The sequence below is a fragment of the Erpetoichthys calabaricus genome, chromosome 7 (assembly GCF_900747795.2).
Source record: "Erpetoichthys calabaricus chromosome 7, fErpCal1.3, whole genome shotgun sequence".
Classification (NCBI taxonomy): Eukaryota; Metazoa; Chordata; class Cladistia; order Polypteriformes; family Polypteridae; genus Erpetoichthys; species Erpetoichthys calabaricus.
In genome coordinates, this window is record NC_041400.2 from 118,902,251 (window position 1) to 118,929,453 (window position 27,203).

Sequence of the window (27,203 nt, forward strand, 5' to 3'; positions counted from 1 at the left end):
GGTAGCGCTGCTGCCTCGCAGTTGGGAGATCTGGGGACCTGGGTTCGATTCCCGGGTCCTCCCTGCGTGGAGTTTGCATGTTCTCCCCGTGTCTGCGTGGGTTTCCTCCGGGCGCTCCGGTTTCCTCCCACAGTCCAAAGACATGCAGGTTAGGTGGTTTGGCGATTCTAAATTGACCCTAGTGTGTGCTTGGTGTGTGGGTGTGTTTGTGTGTGTCCTGCGGTGGGTTGGCACCCTGCCCAGGATTGTTTCCTGCCTTGTGCCCTGTGTTGGCTGGGATTGGCTCCAGCAGACCCCCGTGACCCTGTGTTCGGATTCAGCGGGTTGGATAATGGATGGATGGATGCTTATCTGGACTCAGTTCGCCTTTACAACACATTGTGATGCAATAGTCAAAATGACAGAAAGATATCGTAGCAGACAGAAGCACTTGTCAAATGTGTGGAGCCAAGCAGCCATTTCTTCTGTCACTTCTCTCATTGAAATGTACACATTAATTATTAAACTTCATTTACCTTGTTCTACAAGGTTCAAAACTGATAACACCAGTTTTAACTTTTTGTTCTGTAACAGCGTCAAATCTTTTGTTCAGTTTCTTTTGCTCTCTCTTTCAAAATGCCTTAAGTGTACAGACTACAGGAAAATGGGGGTGGGTATTTCAAGAAGAAGCTCTGTGGGTATAGCCCAGAGAGACCAGATTTCACCACCATTCACTACAGCACTTTTTAACTAGTTGACTCTAGACGTGTATTCTCGTTTGAGAATAACATCTGGTCCTGCAAGACTATTTTATGATTAATATATTTTGATACTCATAAAACATCCAGTCTCCTCATCTCTATTGAGATTTAGAATTATATTCTTGTTGGTAATAAGCAATATAGTGAAATGAGGGAATCAAATTTGGGTTTGGGTTCTATCCTCACTCCAAACTTTCTATATCTTGTGTGTGTGTGTGTGTGTGTGTGTGTGTGTGTGTGTGAGAGTTGTGACTGCTGCATTATAGTGATAAGGACATGGTACAGCATAATTACATGAACAGGAATATCTTAAATCAACTATAAATACTATTTTAAAGTTCATTTTACAAGTGTATGACTAAAGATTAAAACATACTAATCAACTATAAAATCTGACGATTAAAGAATAAGCCAAAAAAATCAGTGCACGAAAGAACCAAAACATATGCATATTTAAATTTACAATGCAAAAATTAAATTTAGCGCAGTGTTCAAGTGCTTTTTTTTAACCATGTATTTTCAAAATATCCAACAATCTCACGTGGTAGACTTGAGAAAAACCAAGAAATGCATTTCCTTTATTCTTGCTATGTCTCACCCACCTTGATGTGCTCTGGTGTGAAAAAGAGATACATTCCTCTCAAACTATTGCTCATACATAAGCCAAAAAACCAAGATGTCTGACTCCATTAGTGACACATGCTAATATTAAACGTGAAAAAGAGCAAGACAAATTCTTTGCATGGACTTGTTCCAGCTCACCCTCTGTACCATGTGAAGGTGAGATGCATGCCTCCTGTATGATTACTCTTTTTCCCTGAAGGATGCATCTTCTTATGTTTATCTCTTGACTGTCTACCTACATTTTCTGAAACATTGGTCTGTTCTAACTCTATAAACTTTGCATTTAAATCTATTGATGTGCATTTATATTTGAAGCCAAATAGAGATCTACAGACAGAATTAATTTGAATAAGTAAAACCATGTTTAATGTATTTGTGAGGTAATGTATGGGGCTATTCTAGAGACATTTAACTATAAATGATTTTTCACTATATGTAATACTTAAAAACACTTGCATATGAAAATGTTTCACAATATTATTGCATAAAAAAGCCTTACTATAATATCTACAGAAGCCAGTTTGGATTCTACAATAAGTAAATGTGCCTAAAAGGTATAAATAAAAATACTGTCTCAATTTGAGAATGGAAATACAGAAATCATGGAAAATTCAATTGAGATGCTTGTACCTTAAACTGTGATAATAGTTCTTCTCCAACAGTGGAAGGACCAGGATCATTTTCTCTGGTTTCAGCTCGTTTAAGAATTTCGTCAATGTCCATTTCCTGAAAATTAAAAATTGTACTTAAATTTTAAGTCAAAGTGATGGAATAAAAAATGTATACATTTTATACAATGTAATTTGCAAACCTGTGGCTCCTGTTCTTCACCTTCTTGCTCTTTAAAAAGTTCCTCAGCACCAAATTTCAGAATTGCAGAAAGTTCTTCCTTATTGAAAGGAGTAGAGCTTTAAGAATAACAAACAAACAAACAAACACAGCAATTATGTGGTGAATTTTATTAGTCCACAACTCTGACCCAAATGCTGGAAAACACTGATTTCTACCTTTCACTTTCAAAGAGACAGATTTGGGGGGACACTTGCATTCATTAAAGGTTTAAAATATTAATCACCTTGAAGGAGCAGACCCTGTGTGAAGTACAGTTTTCCCAGTTGTATCCATTCTTTGAATCACAAGGTGATCCAGTACCATCTTTTTCTTTGCCCGCTCAATGATCTCTTCTTCTACTGACCCCTTTGTTACAAGTCGATAAATATTAACCTAAAATTCAAACACAAAACATAAAAATGTAAAGGAAAAATGTTTAATCAGATAGGTTGACCTTTATTTGTCCAAAGGGAGAAAGTTGGCTTTTTACAGAAGCTCTTTCAATAAATAAATAAATAAATAGGCAAATAAGTAGGTACATAACTAAATATAAACACGCACTTTGGTCTGAACACAAACCAGAATAACTATAGCGCATGAAAATTCAAATGAAAACTTCAGACTTGGCTGCCATAGTCACAATGAGGCATTATGTAGACGTATCACTGTTGGCATAAAGGAGCCCCAGTAGTGTTTCTTGACACACTTCTGCTGAATCCTGTAATTGAGTTTTCCCTTTTGATTAGCTCGTTGATTTGGTGGGCCTCTTTTAAAGTGATGTTACCAGCCCAGCACACCACGGTGCAGAAAATTGCACTGGCCATCACAGAGTTATAGAAGATGTGAATGATGTCACTTCCCACATTAAAGGAACACAGGCTCCTAAGGAAAAAAGAGCTTGCTGTGCCTTTTCTTATGTAGTTCCTCTGTGTTCCAAAACCAGTCCAAGTCTGTCATTATTGTGGACCCCCAAGTACTTATAGAGTGAACCACCTCTATATTCACTCCTTGAACAGTGATTATGCAAATAAAACAGCTATAAATACTATTATAGTTCATGGAATTTTATTTCAAAACTCAGAATTTCTTAGATCACTTAACATTCAAAAGGCTCAAGAATTGGAAATGGTGTATAGGTTGAGAATCATTCTCTTTCAGCAATATATTAGTTTAATTATCATGCAGTACACTGAAGATCAAAATGAGTTATTTAATGTGATAAATGTTTAAAGTTGCAAACATAAGGGGAAAAAGCAGCATGCAGTTTGTATAAGTATTCAGTCCTAGATTTTAATATTTTGTACAATCACATTTTAAACATGTATCATCTTGGCACAAACACTTATAGTGAATTTGGCACATTCACTTCAGATTGTTCAGGTTTTAACTATATGACACTTGTGCAACACACTCTTCATACAGTGCTGCAGGTTCTCAAACAGGCTAAGATCAATGCTTTGTCTCAGATACTGTAGAACATTCCCCTTTTGTCCTAGAGCCAGTTCAAGGTTACTTTGGCCATGCTTTTACCCTGCTAAAAAATCATGTTCGCCCAAGCTTCTGATTTTTTTTTTTTTTTTTTTAAAACACTGAACAGGCTCTCATTTATTATTTGCTTCTATTTTCCATTCTTCTTTCATTTTTAAACATATCCACAGTCCTTTCAGATTAAAGAGAAGCAACACAAAATAATATTAGCACCAATGTCACATTTCACTGTATTTTTTTAATTTAATTTTTTTTAGGTGTGGACATGTATCACTTTGAAATTGAGCCAAAAATCTCTCTCTTGGTCTCTTCTGGTGACCACAAAACATTTCTCACATTGTAACTGGATTACCCCCATGCTTCCCAGGCAACTCAAGACATGCTTTCATATAGTGGTTTTAAATTACTGTAATGGAATTATTTTTTGTCAGCCTCCCATACAGACCAGTGCTTTGCATATCTCTTAACTAGGCAGACAGGTGCACATGTATAACAGTTTTGGCTACTTGAACCAACAGTTTCCAGTGGCACATGCAAACACTTGGACATTGCTTTGAACTTTTAACCTAGTATATGCCATTGTCATATTTAATTTCTAACCTGTTTAGAAGGCTCTTAAGTCTTCATTTCTACAGCAATTATCTTAAGTGAAGGTGGTGAATTCTAAGTTAACTGTATCTTCATTAGGCAATTGTTTTTCACCTGTATGAATTTAGAACTTTCATCATCTAATGACTGAATAGTTATGCAATTAACATATTTTTTATCCCCAAGATTGTGTTCTAAAATACCACATTATAATAAAACAAAATAAATTTTAAATTTCAGTACCTCTGAAAAAAAATACACAAAGAGCACAATTTCAGAGTAGGATTTGTTATTTGGTAAAATCAGAGAATTAAGTCAAAGAACTGGATGCTTTTGCATGATGCTGTATGAGAAAATGGCTCCCCTTTAAATCGCATGAGGTGTCCCACCAGCTGGACAGAGCCACATTTCAAAGAGGTTTGTGTATGCAGCAGAAAACCCACAAGTCAATCAAAAGTAATAATGATATTTTTATATACCCATAAACCTTGTGACAAACAGCATAACTTTACAATGCTATGAGATATGGCATCTAAACTTGATACAGTGATGGTTGATAGATTAGGGCACAAAAGAAAATTGATTCCAAGGTTCTACATAATAAAATGTCTTGGTTATGTACTATAAAAACCTTTGAGAGAAATGCCAAAAGCACACAATTTTTGTGTTTTATTTAGTTGATATTAGTGTAAACAAATATTTTTAATTAACTACTCTTTAACTGTTCTTCAGCTCATTTATTATGTAAGCTGAGTAACAGCAGTTTATTTTTGGGTATGTAATTTAAGCACAATAATGCCAACCCCCCCAAACCCCTCATTAGTGCATAAGGGGTTAAATCAAGATGCAAAAATGATCAAATGATGAATTTCATTCATTCATTCATTTTCATTCATTACATTTATAATTTAACAGTAATCAGTCATCTGCTTTGCCTTGGCAACATTTGGTTGTTGCAAATAAAACATATATTGAAGATTAATTTCAGTGTTATGTTTTTTTGATACTGCCTGCCACTAATACACCATCTTTGGCTTTTTTGAACCTAGTGCTGCAAACTTCAGTAGAATACTGTACCAAATGAAATAAAACTGCAACATGGTCATTTACTACTTCTCCATGCATACCAGTAATGCATTTACTTTTTAGTTAAATGGTCACTTAAATAATTGCGGGGGTTATCTGACTCTTGACTGGAAAAATAAGCATTTATTAACTGTTTTTGTCTAAAACCTAAATCTACTATCAGTGTTATATGGGTGAAAGCAAGTCACGGTTCTCCTTTATGGAAGAAAGCTCAGAGAAGATATTTTGATACGCAAAATTATACACTTGTATATTAACACAAACACAGATACCTGTTTTTTCTGTCCAATTCTATGTGCTCTAGCTTGTGCTTGCAAATCATTCTGAGGATTCCAGTCTGAATCAAAAATAACAACAGTATCTGCTGAAGCTAAATTTATACCAAGGCCACCAGCTCTTGTAGACAGTAGGAAGCAGAAATCCTAAAAATAAAAGAAAAAAAAATAAAGCTAATTAATCCCATAGCTATACAGTATGAACATGATTTTTTTGTGTGTTGAAAAAATTAATTGTACTGTATTAAAAAAAAAAACCTTAACTTGGATTATCATTAGCATAGGGCAGGGGTTCTCAAACTCGGTCCTGGGAACCATAATCAGTGACAACACCTGATAACACTGATCTCATCTAATTAGACAGTATTTTTTTCTCTTATTCTACATTCAGAAAAGCATAGCAGCATGATTTTACATTTACAAGACATTTGAAATATTTCAGCTTTTGCTATAGATTTAAATGCTTAACTCTCTTTTGTTGATTTCATTATATTTTTCCCCTTTCAGTTTTCCCCCTTCATTGTATCATATTAATGACAATTAAAAAACGAGCAGAGCAGACACCTAGGCAAACAACACTGAATAATAAATGGCTGCAACTACTTTAGTGTCAGTCCCACTAATTAGTAAATAATGGATTAATTAAACAATTAGAACACATGGAAAAGTAGAATGAAAATCAAATGAAAATGAAAAGTTTAAATACGGGCAGCCCAATGTACAATTGGAACTGCAAGAAATACAGGACAAGCGGTGGCAGAAAAAAAGCAGAGCAGGTGGAACACTATGAAAATATACATGCCACCTGTCAGATTGTGGAAAATAGAGGTATTCCACTGCTGTTTACAGCAGGCAAGATCTTTGCCCACATTCTCCAAAACATACTTGTCACTGTCTTGAAGAGAAATCTGCCAGAGACACAGTGTGGCAGACAGGATATTTGTCATCAGGCAAGTCCTACAGAAGTGTATAGAGTAGAAAAAGAACTTTTACTCTGTCTTCATTGAACATACAAAGGCATCTGACACTGTGAACAAAGACACTCTCTAGATCATCACAAGACACTGTAAATGCCTGAGGAAGCTTGTGAACTTGATTCAACTTGTCCACAATGGAATGACAGGGCAGGTCCTTCACAGTTGTGATACATCAAGCTACAGTCCCTCCATAATTTTTGGGACAAAAACACATTTTTCCTTCAATTACGTCTCTGCTCCACAGTTTAAAAGTAAAAATCAACAATTCAGATGTAATTAAAGTGCATATTGCAGACTTTAAGTGCATTTTCATACATTTTGGTCACACCATGTAGGAATGACAACACTTTTAATACAGGGTCACCTCATTTGAAGGCACCAAAATGTTTGGGGCACAGAAATGGCAGGTATATTAAAGCAGTCCTTTTTTGTACTTTGTTGCAAATCCTTTGCGTGCAGTGACTGTTTGAAGTTTGTAATTCATAGATATCACCAGGTGCCAAGTAAATTCTCTGGTGATGCTCTGCCAAGTCTCTAATGCAGCCATTTCCAGCTCCTGCCTGTTTCATGGATTTGTCTCCTCAAGTTTTCACTTCAGCATATGGAAGCATGCTCCATTGGCTTTAAATTGGGGGACTGGCTTGGCCATTCAAGAATTTTCCATTTTTTAACTTTGACAAAACTCCTGTGTTGCAGTACATTGGGGATCATTATCTTGTAGGATGAAGCTCTGTCCATTGAGTTTGAAGGCATTTACTGGAAATTAACACACCTCAGAATTTATTGTGTGATTGCCATCAGCAGTTACATGAAGTGTGTGGGTCAGTACCTGTGGCAGCCAAACATGCCCAAGCCATAATTAACCCCCTGCACCCCCACATCAAGTTAACAGATGAGGTGGTATGTGTTAATTCTTGAGCAGTTCATTATCATCACTACTCTTTGCTCTTGCCATCACTCTCATACAGGTTAATCTTTGTCTTGTCTGTCCTCAAGAACTTTTTCCAGAATTCTGCATTTTATCTAAATGGAGAATGTTTGGCACAGTAGTCAATTGAAGTGGACATTTTTTCAAGATTTTCCACCACACCTTCAAATTAAAATATTTTCACTATCCATTCAGCAATCCTATAGACATCTAGGTTTTTATCCATCTCTACCAAGTGGTTGACTTTAGAACATAGCTATTGGTGGTGAGTACTGCAGGGTTACTACTATATTTGTCTATTTTGTTCAACACTCTTAATAAACATCTTACTGATCATAATTATGTACCTTTAGACTAAAAAATATATTTTCCTGGCAGCAGGAGAAAACATTAAAATATCCAATTTATATAAAAAGTATCAAGTTTTATAGATTAATAAACAAAAAATACCTCTGAGCCTTCAGCATTGAAATGATCTAGGGCTTGCTTTCTCATTTCTCCCTTTATGGATCCATCCAATCTCTAAAGCAAACAAAACAAAACAAAACAAATAATTCAATTACTTCTTCTAATGCAACTCTAAATTGAATTACGTGGCTTGAGAATATGATGTCAATTGAAATTTATACAGTTTAAATAAAAATATCTACCAAATTTTAAGCATATCAAATATTTACAGGTTTAAAAACAGATGCATAAGACCTTTCACCTTACCTGAAACAAAAACTGTCTGCTCTTCAAGTAGTCAGCAAGAATATCCAGCATGCGCACCATCTGGGAGAAAATAAGAACTCTGTGCCCTCTATCCTTTAGGCGAATCAGAAGCTTATCAAGCAAGATTAGCTTTCCACTGCTCCGGATTAGATGCTAACAAATTAAAAGTGAAAACAAAATATATTTAATATACACAGAAACAATATACTTTAAACAAGCCGAGATTAGCAGTAAGAGGTAAGGAAACACTACTAAGTCAAGAAAAAACATCACAAATGGAATGAACTTTGCATTACAATACACACTCTCACAAATTTCTTTATCTTCTTAAGCAAGGCTTTTGTTGCAATGACATTTAAATAACATTAGAAGTTATGACATAACAGGAGCTGAAGATGGCTGCATTACAGGCTTGGAAGAGCATCACTAGAGAAGAAACAGCACTTAGTAATGTCTACGAATCGCAGACTTCAAGCAGGGATATGAAACAAAGTAATAAATATAACTGCTTTAATATTCATATGATTACTATGTTCCAAAAATTATAGTGCCTGAAATGGGGGGGGGGGTGGGGGTAACACACGTGTATGTGACTGTAATTTATGCAAATCCCAATTAAATTAAATCCTGCAATGTGCAGTTTAATCAAGTCTAAATTGTTTGATTTGTCATTTTTTACTGTGGAAAAGAGGGATAAATCAAAGAAAAATTTGTCTTTGTCCCAAACATTATGGAGGGCACTGTGTGTGTGTGTGTGTGCATGCATGTGAGTTGGATAAGATAATGGGTCCAAGTTATAGTGTCATTAGTTAATAGTGTTTATAAGAGGTACTTTGCCTTTCTGCATTTTCATACTTGGGGCTAAAATTATTGGCTGTTACATGCTGTAGTGGTTAAGGCCTTGGACCAAGGACTTCAAAGCCTGAGGTGGGGGGGTTCAAATCCTGCTACTAAAACTGGATGACCATGAGCAAGGAACTTTACCTGTTTGTGCTCCAACTGGGAAAAAAAAGGAAATATAACCAACTTTATCCCAAATGTTGTAAGTCACTTTGGATAAAGGCATCATTCCAATAATAATTAATACAATTACTGCTGCTGGCTAATGTTGAATATGCTACACACCACTGATACTCAAGTCCAGCCTACCAATCTGATATGCGTGTGACAGCAACAATGTCTAATTGGGGGGTGTTGGATCATCCAATAAGCCGATACTATGAAGTTATAATCAGAGGACAGAGAGTAACGGCGAGCATCAACAAGTATAGAAAGGGAGATGGAGAAAACTAAGCAAGCCAGCTTCCACAATGATTTTCCGTTTGGTAGCCCAGCCACACAAGACAGAATTGCTTCCCTGAAACTTTCCTACGAAAGCTCCTCAATTCTGACAGCAGCAACAACTATACAAGAGACTATACAAGAGAAGATAACAGCAGCTTCATTTTGTGTTACTTGGGAATCAGCTAAAAAGGGCAAGCCGTTTTTGAACAATGAACTTGTAGAACACTGTTTTGGGTATACTTGATGAACTCAATGCTGGGGATAAAAATAAAAAGATTAATAACCAAGTGAATCAGGTAACCATTTCTGACTCGTTAGAAGCAGGCAGGTTTGAAATTATGTATGAAGACTGTTTTTCAAATCAACTGATCACATACACATCTCAGCTGACGAGTCAACGGATAATACAGAACCAGCCCAACTGTTGAGATATAGCTTCTTTCTCAGGACTGCAACATTACTAAATAAATGCTATACAGCACCTTTGTGTTCTGGAATTTTGAATGGTGTACTGACCACACAATAGTGTTTTCACATTTACTGTTTTTTTTTTTTTTTTATATAATATTGCTGGCACTGTCTTGTTGGTTTTTCTTTAAGTTAAAATTGCATTTCCTTGTAAACATACTCAGGCAGGGGGCAATGACAATGTTGAACTGATTAAAAAAAATTGTATACACATAGGTTGTGTGTATGCTACAGTTATAACAACTGTGGTACATATTTGCATATCTCATAAATAAATGAACAGCACAATGCTTTTGATGTTTTTATATTCTCAGTTTTCCTTGGCACTATTCCATACTGCATGGTTACTAACATTTTGCATAGAGAGTAACAAACAAAAAAATTCACCACAGTTGAAACAAATGTTAAAAACAACTTTCAGGGCAAATAAGATTTGGGTATAAACTTATCACCTGTATAACTACAAGGCCTGCAGCTCATTAGTGACCACAACATCACCACAGCCTCACTGAGGCATTATCAGGCTGGATGATTTTTTACAATCAGTTCATTACTCAAAGTTCTTTTTCTAAAAACAGGATAATGTTAACAAAACCTGTCTGCTAGTGAGAACGCAGCATAGTTAACAAACATCAATTATTGAGATACTCTGGCTTTTTCATGATTTGCTTTAGAAAATGTTTTAACCAATAAAATTTAAAAAATGCAATGATAAAATTCCTACCTGTACTTGAATTACTAGAAAACAAACTAAACATAAATAAAATACATTAAGGAAAAAAAAATACACTGAAACTCAGTAATATGACATTTATATTTGTCAATTGTGAATAACCTGTAAGGCATCTTGTCTGTTGCTGAAATCGTTATCTTCTGGTGGTTTAATGAGGTAGCAATGATTACAGCACTTTTTCAACTCCATCATAATATTCAGGAATCCTGAAGTACTGCCCTTTGTGCCTTTACTAAGAGCTTTATAATTCCTGGTTAATATCCACCTATTCAAACAGAAAAAAGTAATGAAAAATAAGGTTAATGTTTATAAAATTAAACGAAACATGTAATAAAAATAAACTTGAGTTGAATTTTCTATGGTAGATGATAAACATATTCTACATGGTAGGCAACAATGCAAACTCCCCCCGAACCCCCCCCCCCCCCCCCCCTAAAAATGGCCTAAAAGCTGTTAAATGTACATGCAAAGAAAAACCTCCTGCTTTGCTGGGCAATTTGCATACTATATTTAAGAACAGTGCTTTTTACTTTTACACTAGTTTTTGCTTTTCTGTAGCGCATCCTATTATTTTAGCTGTGCTGTAATGAAAATTAACTGTTTTCTCAAGCTGAACTGACTTTTGTCAAAGCCACATGCAACTCTTCTTGTTTTCTGATTTTAATGAGCAGAGTTATAGGAATAAAAAAAAAAAAACTTTAATAAATAAGGAACTATTTAAAGCACTTTGTCCTCAAGTCCCTTCAGCATGTAATTTGGTGATTGGCACAGCTCTTCTTCCACTCCTATTATGCATTTACAATTCACATAATTTCTGATATTGTTTCATTTTGTAATTTAACTATAAAAAAAAAGAATTGTTTTCCAAGTCTGTTAGCAAAGTTTTGTTATGCAAGTATTATTCAACAAGAGGGCATCATGTTTACCAATGAGAAATCTTTATCAAAGGACTTAGCTTCTATTTTCAAATGTATTCCCATTTCTGGGCAAGAGAATAAAACAAGATTGAGAAAGACTGCAGATGGAATGAACGTCACATGCAATAAGCTGAGGAGGTCAAAAACACAAGACAAACTCAAAGATTAAATGATGTTTCACCATATTTAAAGGAGCCACTGGAAGTAATCTAGACATGTGGTAACAATGCCCCTTGGGCACCTCACATAGGAGATGTAACAGGTACGGCCCAAGACACATTGGCCTGGAATCTGTTTCTTGTCTTCCCAGTTCATCAAATTGCCATCTCTACTCTAAATGGGACATGAAGATTGAGTAAGGGACTAGGGGTGGGTGGTATGACCAAATTTTGTATCACGGTATTTTTCTAAATTATCCCGGTTTCACGGTATTTGACGGTATTTTTTTCCCATGCATGAGTGGATGTTAACCACATTTTCCACTGCAATTACTGCAGTAGACTGGCTAAGAATACAGTAATCCCTCGCTATATCGCGCTTCGCCTTTCGCGGCTTCACTCCATCGCGGATTTTATATGTAAGCATATTTAAATATATATCGCAGATTTTTCGCTGCTTCGCGGGTTTCTGAGGACAATGGGTCTTTTAATTTCTGGTACATGCTTCCTCAGTTGGTTTGCCCAGTTGATTTCATACAAGGGACGCTATTGGCAGATGGCTGAGAAGCTACCCAACTTACTTTTCTTTCTCTCTCTCTTGCACTGACTATCTGTGATCCTGACGTAGTGGGTGTGAGCAGGGGGGCTGTTCGCACACCTAGACGATACGGACGCTAGTCTAAAAATGCTGAAAGATTATCTTCACGTTGCTACCTTCTGTGTGCAGCTTTTAAGTATGCTGCACGGTGCTTCGCATACTTAAAAGCTCAAAGGGCACGTATTGATTTTTTTATCTGTCTCTCTCTATCTCTCTGCTCCTGACGGAGGGGGTGTGAGCTGCTGCCTTCAACAGCTTTGTGCCGCGGTGCTTCGCATACTTACAAGCCAAACAGCCCTATTGATTTGTTTGCTCCTTTGAAGAGGAAGATATGTTTGCATTCTTTTAACTGTGAGACTGAACTGTCATCTCTGTCTTGTCATGGAGCACAGTTTAAACTTTTGAAAAAGAGACAAATGTTTGTTTGCAGTGTTTGAATAACGTTCCTGTCTTTCTACAACCTCCTCTGTTTCTGCGCAAATCTGTGACCCAAGCATGACAATATAAAAATAACCATATAAACATATGGTTTGTACTTCGCGGATTTTCTTATTTCGCGGGTGGCTCTGGAACACAACCCCCGCGATGGAGGAGGGATTACTGAAACCTATTCCACTGTCATGAGCATTGTAAATAAAAAACATTTTAATGTGCACAAAAGTGTTAATACAGGTTTGAATGGCCCCATAAAGTGATGGTTTTCAAGGGGGTGGCACTAATGAAGAGAAGGAATCACATTGCATGACAGATGCAGTCAAAATATAGAACCTTTTTATTGAACAAATTTTGCAAACAACTATTTTGACAACATATTTTCAACCATCCCATCATTAAACTGCATAATATTTAAACTAATAAATAATAACAATAAAATAAATAATAGTTCAACTTCCAGTAATAATAACAATAAAATAAATAGTGCAAATTCCAGTAATAATACTATTACTTCAAAGCTTCAAGCCCAGATACATTATACAGTATTCAAGTATTGAGAAAAAAAAAGTGAATGTGTATTCACACATTTGAACATAATGAACAAGGCACTTATGTAAATCTTAGCCATTACAAATTCTGGGCAAGGAAAACCAGACGGTCAACAGCATCTGGTTTGAGTACTGCCCTGTGGCACGTGACAATGTTCCCACCAGTACTGAAAGCTCTTTCAGTACGTGTTCAATACAAGCTACAGGAACGTGTTCAGCACCACAATCAGCTGGGGTCACTTTCATTTTTGATCTCCATATATGATCACTTGCATCAAAATCGGAGTCTCAAACGATAGCTAGCTAGACTGAAGCATCTCACAACGTGGGAGTTTCCGACAACGTATCGTAATGCATTGATCGGCCCACAGAAAAGTTTGTTTGCCGCGCCAACTTGAAAATGTATATTTTACACAATTTTATATAAATTAACGTCTCGCTTTCAACATCATAACTTCGAAAAATCTAAGCTGAACCATCGTAAGTAGGGGACTGACTACCTGTACTGACTGATAATAGAGATAACAGAAAACTGATTATACACACTTTCATTATACATTTCTTATTGTAGCGTCTCAGCCAGGTTGAAGCCTTTTTTTTTTTTTTTGAAGTGACTGTTGAATCCGACTAAGGGAAGGTGGAGTACAGTGCAGAGGAATGACAGCGGGGGCATGATAGACCCGGTAAGGGGGGGCGACACCTGGGACGGGAGAAGGGGGGAGAGTGGTGAGTTGGAGAAGGAACTGGAAGGTTGTGTGGTGGGGTTACAAATTCGGCATTCTTATTTCTTGACTGTTCAAATAAACTTTTGTGAGACTTTACTATGTCTGTCTGTTTTTTTTTTCTTCTCGAACCTGACGCGGAGGTTGCTACATTATTACTATAGTATGTTTTTACTACCATTACTTAAAATAGTTTATTTTAATAACTATTACATACCTATGGCTGTGTGAAGACTGTGTCCAAAGCACTGGAGTCTTGTCCAATTGTTAATTTTGACAGCCTTCTTGATGTTGGCCCCACTGTCCGTTGTGATGGCCACTTGCCTCTGCTCTGCAAGCCCCCAGGAATTGAGTGCCTCCAGCAAGCCTGCAGCAAGTAATTCGCCAGTGTGGTCATTTGGAAAATAGCTTGTTTGGAGGCAATAACTTTTCAATAGCCAGTCATCATTTATAAAATGAATCGTCAGGCTCAGATATGGCTCCATAGTGCGACTTGACCACACATCTGCTGTAGTTGAATAGTCGGTGACTGTAGCCACCTCTGCTTGTAATTTCCCTCTGTGTTCTTGGTACAAGTCGGGGATCGCCGTTTGGCTAAAGTACTTGCGACTTAGGATCACATATCTGGGATCCAGTGTCTTGATCATAGCCCTGAATCCGCCTTTCTCCACAGTACTTAACGGAACCATATCTTTGGCTATATGCACTGTAATGGCGTTGGTTATCTCGATTCACCGCTTGCTTTTTTTGTCGTAGGCAGTACTTCTAGCAAATGCGTCTACAAGTGACATCTGACTTGAATGTCCCCTAGGTTTTTCAGCTTTACCCGAGGACGTGGAGGGTGCCAATCTTAGTTCCATGCATTCATGGTACTCCAACGCATGTTTGCGGCTAAGGTGGTGCAGCAAATTGCTCGTGTTGCCGCCTCCGGCGACAACTTTAGCTCGACAGCATTTACAATAAATAGTTGTTTGGTCCACATCCGACTTTTTAAAGCCAAAGTATCTCCAGACAACAGACACGGCTCCTTTCTTCTGCAAAAGTTCTTCTGTGTAATCATATTTAACTTTATCATCTGCTACAGCTTCAGTTTTACAATGTTCACCGTCCATTTTCACTGCGCAATACCTCCATTAACGCATGCGTGTTTAGCGGTGTAGCAGTGAAAAAGGTCCCCCCTTAAACAGTTTCCCGATGCGCCAGGTTCCGAACATTGCTTAGCCTATTTTAACCGGTGTTGCGGTATGAGAAAAATCCATATCATAACAAAAATAAAAAACGGTTTTTGGTATGAACCGGTATACCGCCCTGCACTATAAGGGACACAGTGCGAATGAATAAGAAGTAGCAACTTCTCATTCACAACTTTTTGTCCATCAACCATTACTTTGTAAACTGCAGTGAAATTCGAGGTAAATTCCTATGTACTGCTAAGTTACGTCTTCCACAAGGCCCAAAAGAATACACTTTAAACACTCCACATTAACACTGTAACCCTGGAGGACCTGTAGTATCGTGACTGAATGTGCCACAGGCTAAATTTCAGGACCAATATGACTATGTACCAAAACACAGGCTTATATATCCCAAGTGTTACCTAATGTTGACAAAAACCACTTTTCCAGCCCCTTTTAGTTTAAAAGTGAAACATTCCATTGCTCTGTTTTAAGAATTTCTTACTAATGTCACTCACTTTGTATACATGTTTCCACATTAGACAGACGGTAGCTTTAGTGTGCAAGTTTATTTTCAATAAAATGACATTATAAAAACATTTAAAATAAAGGCTGTAAATTTGGATGTAAGCATCAATAGGCTTTGCACCCTAAGAACCAATTTACCTGAATTATTCTACATTTCAGTAATTTACCACTCTGATAATAACAATAATAATAAATACATTTTATTTATATAGCGCCTTTCCCATGCTCAAGGCACTTACAGAATATAATAAAGAACGGCAGCGTATACAGTATATAGCATTGTACAAACCAGATAAATAAATAAAGATTAAGACAGTGAATTCTGGAAAAAAAAAGAAACAGACAAACTAATTGATGGTCTAGCACACACAGACACAGGTTACATTAACATCTTGACATAGAAGTAAACTGAGAGAAGGGTAATAAAGTCAAATAGAGCTAAAAGCCTTCCTGAACAGATGAGTTTTGAGTTGTTTTTTTAAAAGAATTCATGGATCAGCTGACCTGATTAATTTTGGTAGGTCATTCCAGAGTCTGGGCGCTATACAGCTGAAGGCCCCGTCACCCATGGAGTGTAGATTAGTGAGGGGCACAACAAGATTGCCAGAATCAGAGGACCTTAGTGGGCGGGCAGGCACATGTGATGGAGAAGGTCACTGATGTAGTTTGGCGCGAGGTTATTTAAGGCTTTGTAAGTTATTAGTAGGATTTTATATTCGATTCTGTAAGACACAGGGAGCCAGTGGAGACGGAGCAGGATGGGTGTGATGTGCTCGCTGCTGCTGGTTCGAGTAAGGACTCTTGCAGCTGAGTTTTGAATAAGCTGGAGCTGTGATATAAGATTAGAAGGGGCACCTGCCAGTAGGGAATTACAATAATCGATGCGGGATGTGATAAAAGCATGGACAAGTTTCTCAGCGTTAGAAAAGGAGAGGAAGGAGCGAACACGGGATATGTTACGGAGGTGAAAGTAAGAAAGTTTCTTAATGTGATTTATGTGGGCGGAAGAAGAGAGGGAGGAATCAAAAATGACACCAAGATTTTTTACAGTTGAGGCAGGTCTGATGAGATCACTGCCAAGATAGACTGCGAAGTAGCTCATTTTATTAAGTTGCATTTTAGTTCCAATTTGCAGGAGTTCAGTTTTATTGCAATTTAATTTTAAAGAGTTCTGCTCCATCCAGGTTTTAATTTCACTAAGGCAGGATGTGAGCTGAGAAAGCTCTGATGAAGTTCCACTTTTAACATTGAAATAGAGTTGAGTATCATCTGCATAAAAATGATAACCCAGTCCATAGCTACGGATAATATGGCCAAGGGGAAGCATGTAAATACAGAAAAGTAGAGGACCGAGGACAGAGCCTTGAGGGACTCCTTGTGTGACTGGCGCTGAGCTGGATCTGCTCTTGCCAAGACTAACAAACTCTTGCCTATCAGTCAGATAGGACTTGAACCACTGGAGGGCAGTGCCAGAGATACCCAGCATGTTCTCCATTCTGGACAGTAGGATGTCATGTCTGACAGTGTCAAATGCTGCACTGATGTCTAACAGAATTAATATGCTGGTTTGTCCAGAGTTTGCTGCCATAAGCAAATCATTGGGTTACCCGTAGCAGAGCAGTTTCACAGCTGTGCCGCGCCCTGAAACCAGACTGAAAGGGTTCCATCAAATTATTAGAGGTTAGGTAATTGGTGAGTTGGGAAGCTACAACACGCTCAAGAACTTTTGACAGGAAAGGTAAGTGGGAAATAGGCCGGAAATTGTTAAGATTGTCAGCATCAAGACCAGACTTGATGCTGATCTTTATGGTCATAAAATAGGTCCTTACGATAGAAATTGACGAGAATAATTCATAATTAATTGCAGAATTACGGTATTTGTGGGCTCCTCTAGAGTGCCTCCCTCTCTTACATGATTTGGCTCAAAAATTAATCAGCACATCGTCATCTCATAACAGACTTAAGTTTCAAGTTTTTCCATTTTTCCGTCCAGCCATTTAGCTCTAGACCGTCATTAAGAAACTGTGACACACAGACACACATACCCATCATCGAGATATCTATGTTTTCAGTATCAGGGGACCCTAAAACATCAAGATCTGCCGAAAACCGGAGAACGAAATTTTTGATAAATCTAAAGTTTTCGCTCCTCTCCCACCATAACCTATCGTTTGTGCAAAGTAAAATAAAAATAAAAAGGGTTAGAGATTTCTCAGTAATTTTTTAGCACCATTTTGCAATGCCCCACAAATTATTTTACCTGAATACATACTTTTAGCAATTTAAAATTTCTGTCATCTATTATCAGGTTTACTACTTGTTGATGGCTTGTTTGTTTTCTTAATAACTCAAATATATCACACTAAGGTACTACAATAGTGGCTAAAGGTTTTGGCCACAACACAAATGTTGCGTTTTACAAACTTTGCTGCTTCAACCTTTTTTTTTTTTTTAATATATAAACATGTTTCTATGGTATACTGAAGAACAATTATAAACATGTCATAAGTTTCAAAGGCTTTTACTGGCAAATGCATCAAATTTATGTAAAGAGTCAATATTTACAGTGTTGACCCTTCTTCATAACTTCTGCAATTCGCTCTTGTAAGCTGGATACCAGCTTCTGGGCCAAATCATGACTGATGGTGATACATCCTTGTCTTTTTAGTGTTTGGAGCTGATCATAATTTGTAGACTTCTGCTTATCCACCCACTTTTTGAGAAGTGACCACAGGTTCTCAATGGGATTAAGATCTGAGGAGTTTCCTAGCCACAGGTTCAAACTTTCAATGTTATGACCTTTGAGCCACTTCGTTATCACTTTTGCCTTGTGACATGATGCTCCATCATGCTGGAAAATACACAGATTATCACTAAATTGCTCCTGGATTGTTGGGAAAAGTTGTTCTTAAGAGGACATTTTGATACCATTCTTTATTTATGGCAGTGTTCTTGGGCAGAATTATGAGTGGGCTCACTTCCTTGGATGAGAAGCAACCCCAACACATGGATTGTCTCAGGATGCTTTACTGTTAGCAAGACACACGAGTCATGGTAGCTTTTACCTTTTCTTTCTCCAGATGTCCCAAACAGTCAGAAGGAGGATTCATATGAAAAAATAACTATGCACCAGTTTTCTGCAGAATTTCAAAAACATATCTGTGTCTTTGATAACTTTTGGCCACTACTGTACTCTGCTTTGCACCCTACCTTCATGACACATGTAAAAGACATTTGGTGGCACTGTATAACAAAATAATAAAATTAAAGCCCCACCAAAAAATCTGACTTGTGATTGCTATTCATTACCACATTTCATTAACAGTTGAATGGCTGTCTGATATTGAAGTGGCAAGGAATTGGTGGGTCATAGGGCATGTAAACATAGAATACACATTGCATTTTTCTTAATACCACAGCCAGGCATTTTGTGACATGCTGATGGAAGCAGAAGGCATCTTCAAGACAGCTGGCAATACAGTACTTTCTACTAAATTGCAATGTTGATGGTATAATATAAAAAACTGATTCTAAATATATACTTAAATATTTGAAACAGTAACAAAATTAACTCACTGGGAATGTGAACTCTTTAGCCTGGCACCTGAGTTACTTTGTTCACATGGACAAATTTGTGGTTACTACTCCATGAAAAAAGAACAGACAATTTTCTCTGAAATAACTTGGAAGTAATTGGTACCCATCACTGTTAATTCCACATTTAACAAAATATTTTAAATAAACGTAATGGGACCCTATGGGGTCAGCCAAAAAGAAGTACCACATTTCAAATGTTTAGCCTTTCTTGTGGCATTTTTGTAGAATAAACAAAATAGTTTTTTTTAACTATGTTTTAAAAATTGTGTCTTCAAGGTGATGGCCATCATTAGTGATACATTCTTCAAGATGATTTCTAAACTCTCACATGACTCATTCGGCCATTTCATGGGGAATAGTGGCGATTTCGTGGCAAATAGCGTCCTTGAGGGCTTCAAGTCTTCAACACGATTTCTAAACTCTCACATGACTCGCTCAGCCATTTCAAGGGGAATAGTGGCGATTTCGTGGCGAATAGCGTCCTTGAGGGCTTCAAGATTTTGAGGTCAGTGTGTATATACCTTTGACTTGAGATAGCCCCACCAGAAGAAATTGCACGGAGCGAGATCAGGCAAACATGAAGGCCAACCGACATCGCCACGCAGGGAGATCAGCTTCCCTGGAAACACCTCCCGTAAAACTTGCATGGATCTCCACGCCGTATAAGCTGTTGCTCCATCCTCTTGAAACCAGGCATCCACCACATCCATTTCTTCCAGTTGGAGCCGCAAAAAGTTCTCTAGCTTTTCAATATAATGTTCTGAAGTGACAGTGACTGTTGCTCCCTCCTCCTCAAAAAAGTAAGGGCTTACAATGCCAAATTCTGCAATGGAGCACCAAACTGTAACACGCTTACAGTTCACGAGGGTTGGTTTCAGCCCAACAGCAAAAGTTTTGCTTATTTACGCAACCATTCAAATGGAAATGTGCCTCATCGCTGAACATGACGATGGCATCTCGAAGAACGGTTTGCAGAATGTTTGCACACAACTCTCTATGGCTCTCCTAGTCTCTCTCAGTGAGTTCCTGTACTACCATTATTTTATATGGGTGGAAATTAAGGTCCTCAGAATCCTCCTCAAAGACGTGTTAGAAATTCCTAAGACAGAAAGAAACATGTTTGCACGCTGAATGTCTAGGAGACTGCAAAATTGATGCCCTTACTACTTTAAAAGTTTTCACGAGTTCAAACAGTCAGGACAGCGTGGAGATTTTCTGCTCAATGTTGTACCCATCTGTCTAAATTTAACCGCCACTGAAGAAATGTTGTCTGATTTGGGACGTCACAGTTAGCAGGAGTGCTGAAGTGCATTTGGAAGGTGTGTTGTGTAGTGATGATGGATTTTCTGTTTTTGAAGAACACCTCGACAGCACAAGCATGGTGCGCACCGGACCAAGGCATGTTGCAGACTGAAAACAACAAGAGATTGCTTATCAAAGGACCCCCACCCCAACCCACTCGGCTGCCTCTACCTCACACAATGACCTTGAGAAATGTGGTATGTCATTTTGACTCACCCTGTGCAACGTTTAAAGGCAATCACTGCAAACAAATGATTCATGTACCTCTCAATGAGACTTCTGCACCTGTACGCTTAGTTGTGTTAGGTTTGAAGGGTGCCTTCACACCAAACTGCATGATTCAGCTCTTTCCATAGATGTTTGATATGATTTAAATGAGTGTTCATAAAAGGCCACTTAAAAATACTTCAAAATTACAGTTTTGTCTTATCTGGACAAAGGGCATTCTCCCAAAAGCAGTGTGGCTTCTCAGAATGCATTTCAGCAAATTCCAGTCTGGATTATTGACATTTTCCTTTCAATAGTGGCGTCCTTCTGGGTCTTCTTTTACTAAATCCACTGTCACTCAAAAAGTGATGGATGGTAGCAATCAGTCACTGATGGACCTTGACCTTGGAGTTCAGCCTGTATCTCTTTTGGAAGTTGTGTTTAACTTTTTATCTACCATTCTACCTATCCTTCTGCACATTCTGGGGTTGATTTTACTCTTGCATCAAGGAAGGATGGCTACAGTCTCATGGACCATAAATTTCTTAACTTCTTCTGTCATAGTGACATCAAGTTGATTGGAAATGGTCTTATAACCTTTGCCTTTAACATGATTGTCTATAATTTTCTTTCTGATGATCTCAGACTACTCTCTTCCTTTGGTTTCTCTAGTCCATGTTCAGTGTGGGACATATGATAAAACAAAACAGCAGAGGGAGTACGTTTCTCCATTCAAATAGGCTGAATTACTTATTGCAAGGTTGGAGACGTGCGATACTAATTAAAGAAACAACTATTATGAAATATTCACTCTAATACAATTATTTATAATCTTTTCTAGGGCTACCATACTTTATCGTTTTTCACATTTGCTTTGCTTTACTCAATGTCAAATTAGAGGCATAAAGATATTCATGGTTGTTTTTCATTTAACACTAGAATTACCAGAGCCTACGAAAAAACTTGTATATCCGGCCCACCTTAAATCGCTTCTTAAAACCTTTCTCACCTCTCCGCCAGCGTCTTTTGTCATCTAAATGTACTGATAAAGACAAGCTGCCAGCAGCCGGCTATTCCATCCCCCCAACGACTTAGAACGTAAACAGGCTTTTCCCAGCTCTTGCCTTGATTGATTACCTGGGAGTGAAGTGGAGTTTTAGAGTAGAAATAATAAGATTGTTATTTGAAACACACGCATTTCATATGTGTTGCATTTCTACAGTAATCTGTGTAAACACATTGTTAAAACAGAAACGTGTTATATATTCTAGTAGCAATTGACAAAATGTAGGCATAAACTATATAATGTATGAAGCCTGAAGTCCAAATATCAAAGAAACACTTTCACAAAAGGTACAAAAAAAAGCCACCGCCAAAAAACCCGCCTTAGTGTGAGACATTGATATGAATTAACTATCACTGCTTCTGTGGTGCAACAGTATCAGTCGCTGACTGGGAATCAGAAGGTCATGAGTTCGATCCTGCACAACTCCCATTTTAGAAGTGTTCTTATTTTCACTATTTTAGAATAAAAAGATACATTTGATTTCAGTCTGTAACAGCTGGTGTAATTTATGATATTTGTAAAGGTTAGCTTTATTTTTTTAAAATTCACTTTTCATTGTCTCAGTCGCGTTCAGGATCCATCCCTACCGCCCCCCACCTGACACTGCTGTTTTTACATAAAGACGCGCTATAGTTCTGCAGTGTATCACGATACATACGACCGTGTGTTTTTTCCCCCAGTATTGCCAGTCCCCACGTGTTGCCGTATGTTGTTTCTTTTGTACTCCAGGACATGCAGAGGAAAGCATAGTAAAGAGCAGTAACTTCAGCACTATATGCAATCATCAGACACTCCCCATCTGATACTACTGTTTTCACATAAAGACGCGCTAAAGCCCTGCAGTGTACTTGTGACTGCATTGTCGTACCAATGCTTGCGAACTGAAGTGTCTGCATGCACTTTTCGTGGCATTATACGTGTATTTTTTGAGCATGCCCATGTAGCTCAAACACAGGAACATATGTTGATGTAAAAGTATAACAAAACAAGTGCACTTTTATTCAAGACTATAACCGAAGAAAAAAGAAAGCAAGTTACAGTAGGCGGTTGATATGACAGCTTGCATGGTGGAATGCTAAGAACTGCTGATTTCCATTCTGTGCTATATAACTTAACATTTGAATCTGATGATTGCATATAGCGCTGTCTTGTTTAGTGTGCGCAAGAACATGCAGGTGGCCAGTTGCTGAGTGCTACAACGCACATTTTAAAAAAAGAAAGAGACAAATATATGTGACGTTTTGAAGAAATCATTTTATGACGCGAATAGTACCAGTCAGAAAACATCGTCGAAGTAATGCAATATTATTTGAAAACGAACAGCGTCAGGTTGGGTGTGAAGTTATACTGGCGCTATTTGAGTCAGATCAGAAGCTGAATAAGCTGAACAAGCTCATGTTCTGACTCTAAGTAAAAAAGCATGAATCAATCAACAGAAATAACCGCGATCGATATCACCAAGTGTGATCAAGAGTACTGGTTCGATCCCCACTCACTCCTATATTTGCCGTTTTCAGTAGTAAGCTGCTCTTTTGTTAATATTATACAGTACACACATGCACTTGATTTGTGTCTGTACTTGCGCTGTTACTTAGAGAGTCAGATCGGGGGGAGGGGTGATGTTAGAGCGGGTGAGCTTATTCAGTGCTTTTTCTTTCAGTACATGTGCCTTCTCTGTTTATTTGTATATCTCTGCCTGTCTGTCTCGGTATTACGCAGTGCTCTGTCTCTCTGTGTGTTATGGATCTTGAAAAAAAATAAGTTATAAGAACGGTTTGCTGACTTGGAGCACCACTGCCTTACTGTGCCACAGAGACGCGAGTTCGATTCCCAGCTTTGAAGAAAGTGGTTTTTTTTTCCTCAAACGGACATTGAATTTATAAATTGGTATGCACTGTAAATCGTTAACTTTAAAATGTCAATCGTGGTTATTTCTGTTAATTAATTCATGCTTTTTTACTTAGAGTCAGAACATGAGCTTGTTCAGCTTATTCAGCTTCTGATCTGACTCAAACAGCGCCAGTATAACTTCACACCCAACCTGACGCTGTTCGTTTTCAAATATTGCATTACTTCGACGATGTTTTCTGATTGGTACTATTCGCGTCATAAAATGATTTCTTCAAAACGTCACATATATTTGTCTCTTTCTTTTTTTAAAATGTGCGTTGTAGCACTCAGCAACTGGCCACCTGCATGTTCTTGCGCACACTAAACAAGACAGCGCTATATGCAATCATCAGATTCAAATGTTAAGTTATATAGCACAGAATGGAAATCAGCAGTTCTTAGCATTCCACCATGCAAGCTGTCATATCAACCGCCTACTGTAACTTGCTTTCTTTTTTCTTCGGTTATAGTCTTGAATAAAAGTGCACTTGTTTTGTTATACTTTTACATCAACATATGTTCCTGTGTTTGAGCTACATGGGCATGCTCAAAAAATACACGTATAATGCCACGAAAAGTGCATGCAGACACTTCAGTTCGCAAGCATTGGTACGACAATGCAGTCACAAGTACACTGCAGGGCTTTAGCGCGTCTTTATGTGAAAACAGTAGTATCAGATGGGGAGTGTCTGATGATTGCATATAGCGCTGAAGTTACTGCTCTTTACTATGCTTTCCTCTGCATGTCCTGGAGTACAAAAGAAACAGCATACGGCAACACGTGGGGACTGGAAATACTGGGGGAAAAAAACACGCGGTCGTATGTATCGTGATACACTGCAGAACTATAGCGCGTCTTTATGTAAAAACAGCAGTGTCAGGTGGGGGGCGGTAGGGATGGATCCTGAACGCGACTGAGACAATGAAAAGTGAATTTTAAAAAAATAAAGCTAACCTTTACAAATATCATAAATTACACCAGCTGTTACAGACTGAAATCAAATGTATCTTTTTATTCTAAAATAGTGAAAATAAGAACACTTCTCAAATGGGAGTTGTGCAGGATCGAACTCATGACCTTCTGATTCCCAGTCAGCGACTGATACTGTTGCGCCACAGAAGCAGTGATAGTTAATTCATATCAATGTCTCACACTAAGGCGGGTTTTTATGGCGGTGGCTTTTTTTTGTACCTTTTGTGAAAGTGTTTCTTTGATATTTGGACTTCAGGCTTCATACATTATATAGTTTATGCCTACATTTTGTCAATTGCTACTAGAATATATAACACGTTTCTGTTTTAACAATGTGTTTACACAGATTACTGTAGAAATGCAACACATATGAAATGCGTGTGTTCCAAATAACAATCTTATTATTTCTACTCTAAAACTCCACTTCACTCCCAGGTAATCAATCAAGGCAGGAGCTGGGAAAAGCCTGTTTACGTTCTAAGTCGTTGGGGGGATGGAATAGCCGGCTGCTGGCAGCTTGTCTTTATCAGTACATTTAGATGACAAAAGACGCTGGCGGAGAGGTGAGAAAGGTTTTAAGAAGCGATTTAAGGTGGGCCGGATATACAAGTTTTTTCGTAGGCTCTGGTAATTCTAGTGTTAAATCACTTTCCAGGAGAAATACAGGACTTTTTCCAATGAGCTTTAATGGTACTAAGAAATTCTTTCACATCTGTATAAGACACCCAGAACATACCAATGAATATCAAGGATGTGGTGAGTTAGTAGGTATACCACATATTCCAGTAATAAGGTACAAAATCAGGCTTTGAGAACAGTAGGGATTCAACTTGTGCTTAAGCTTCTTCTTTCACAGCCAGCTTAATGTGGCAACATCAAGTGTAAGCAATAGTAAAGAACTGTTTGTGTGCTGACTGTGTTCCTAACAAAAATAGTTAAGTGTGGTAGCTGAGTTACCTGCTATAATACTCATACTTCTCAATATAATTCTATTTCAATTGCTTTGAACACTTTCTACTATTCCATAAGTGACAAATTCCAAAATGTTGCACAGCCACCATCGAGAGAGACGTAACGAGAGCAAACCAAATGAACAACTTCTTTAACAGGTTTGACCACCCTAACCCACTCTCACCTCGGAGTACTACACCCTCCACACATCCTTCTGCTGATACCAGCATAGGAGAGACATCCCCACCCATAATTACAACAGCGCAAGTGATCAGAGAGCTGAGGAGACTTCGTGCCAGCAAAGCAGCGGGTCCACATGGAGTATCGCCATGACTGCTGAAGGTCTGTGCATCGGAGCTGGGGGGTCCTCTACAGTGCATCTTCAACCTGAGCCTGGAACAGGGGAGAGTCCCGAGGCTTTGGAAAACATCTTGCATCACCCCAGTCCCAAAGGTACCACGTCCTAGTGAGCTGAATGACTTCCGGCCTGTTGCTCTGACATCACATGTGATGAAGACCATGGAGAGGCTGCTGCTTCACCACCTGAGGCCATAGGCTCAACACGCCCTCGACCCTCTGCAGTTTGCATATCAGGAGAAGGTGGGAGCGGAGGATGCCATCATCTATATGCTACATCGATCCCTCTCTCACTTGGACAGAGGCAGGGGTGCTGTAAGTATTATGTTTCTAGACTTCTCTAGCACCTTCAACACAATCAAACCTCTGCTCCTTAGGGACAAGCTGACAGAGATGGGAGTAGATTCATACCTGGTAAAGACAGACCTCCGTATGTGCGTCTTGGGAACTGCACGTCTGACATTGTGGTCAGCAACACAGGAGCGCCACAAGGGACTGTACTTTCTCCGATCCTGTTCAGCCTATATACATCGGACTTCCAACACAACTCGAAGTCTTGCCACATGCAAAAGTTCGCTGATGACACTGCTATCGTGGGCTGCATCAGGAGTGGGCAGGAGGAGGAGTAAAGGGACCTAATCAATGACTTTGTTAAATGGTGCGACTCAAACCACCTACACCTGAACACCAGCAAAACCAAGGAGCTGGTGGTGGATTTTAGGAGGACCAGACCCCTCATGGACCCCGTGATCATCAGAGGTGACTGTGCGCAGATGGTGCAGACCTATAAATACCTGGGAGTGCAGCTGGATGATAAATTAGACTGGACTGCCAATACTGATGCTCTGTGTAAGAAAGGACAGAGCCGGTTATATTTCCTTAGAAGACTGGCGTCCTTCAACATCTGCAATAAGATGCTGCAGATGTTCTATCAGACGTTTGTGGCGAGCGCCCTCTTCTACGCGGTGGTGTGCTGGGGAGGCAGCATTAAGAAGAAAGACGCCTCACGCCTGGACAAACTGGTGAGGAAGGCAGGCTCTATT

The 27,203-nt window shown here is 38.4% G+C and overlaps 1 protein-coding gene across 2 annotated transcripts in view; it reads right to left on the reverse strand.

The window, feature by feature from the left end:
• The window catches only part of chd1 (chromodomain helicase DNA binding protein 1), a 236,842-nt gene that overhangs the window by 73,210 nt on the left and 136,429 nt on the right, over positions 1–27,203 (reverse strand). For both annotated transcript variants that reach the window (XM_051929867.1, XM_051929866.1), the window contains 7 exons: positions 10,839–11,001; positions 8,252–8,404; positions 7,988–8,059; positions 5,630–5,779; positions 2,440–2,588; positions 2,176–2,272; positions 1,995–2,090 (listed from right to left, as the gene is read on the reverse strand). In XM_051929867.1, coding sequence (XP_051785827.1) covers positions 1,995–2,090; positions 2,176–2,272; positions 2,440–2,588; positions 5,630–5,779; positions 7,988–8,059; positions 8,252–8,404; positions 10,839–11,001 — 880 coding nt within the window. The remainder of the gene's footprint in view (positions 1–1,994; positions 2,091–2,175; positions 2,273–2,439; positions 2,589–5,629; positions 5,780–7,987; positions 8,060–8,251; positions 8,405–10,838; positions 11,002–27,203) is intronic.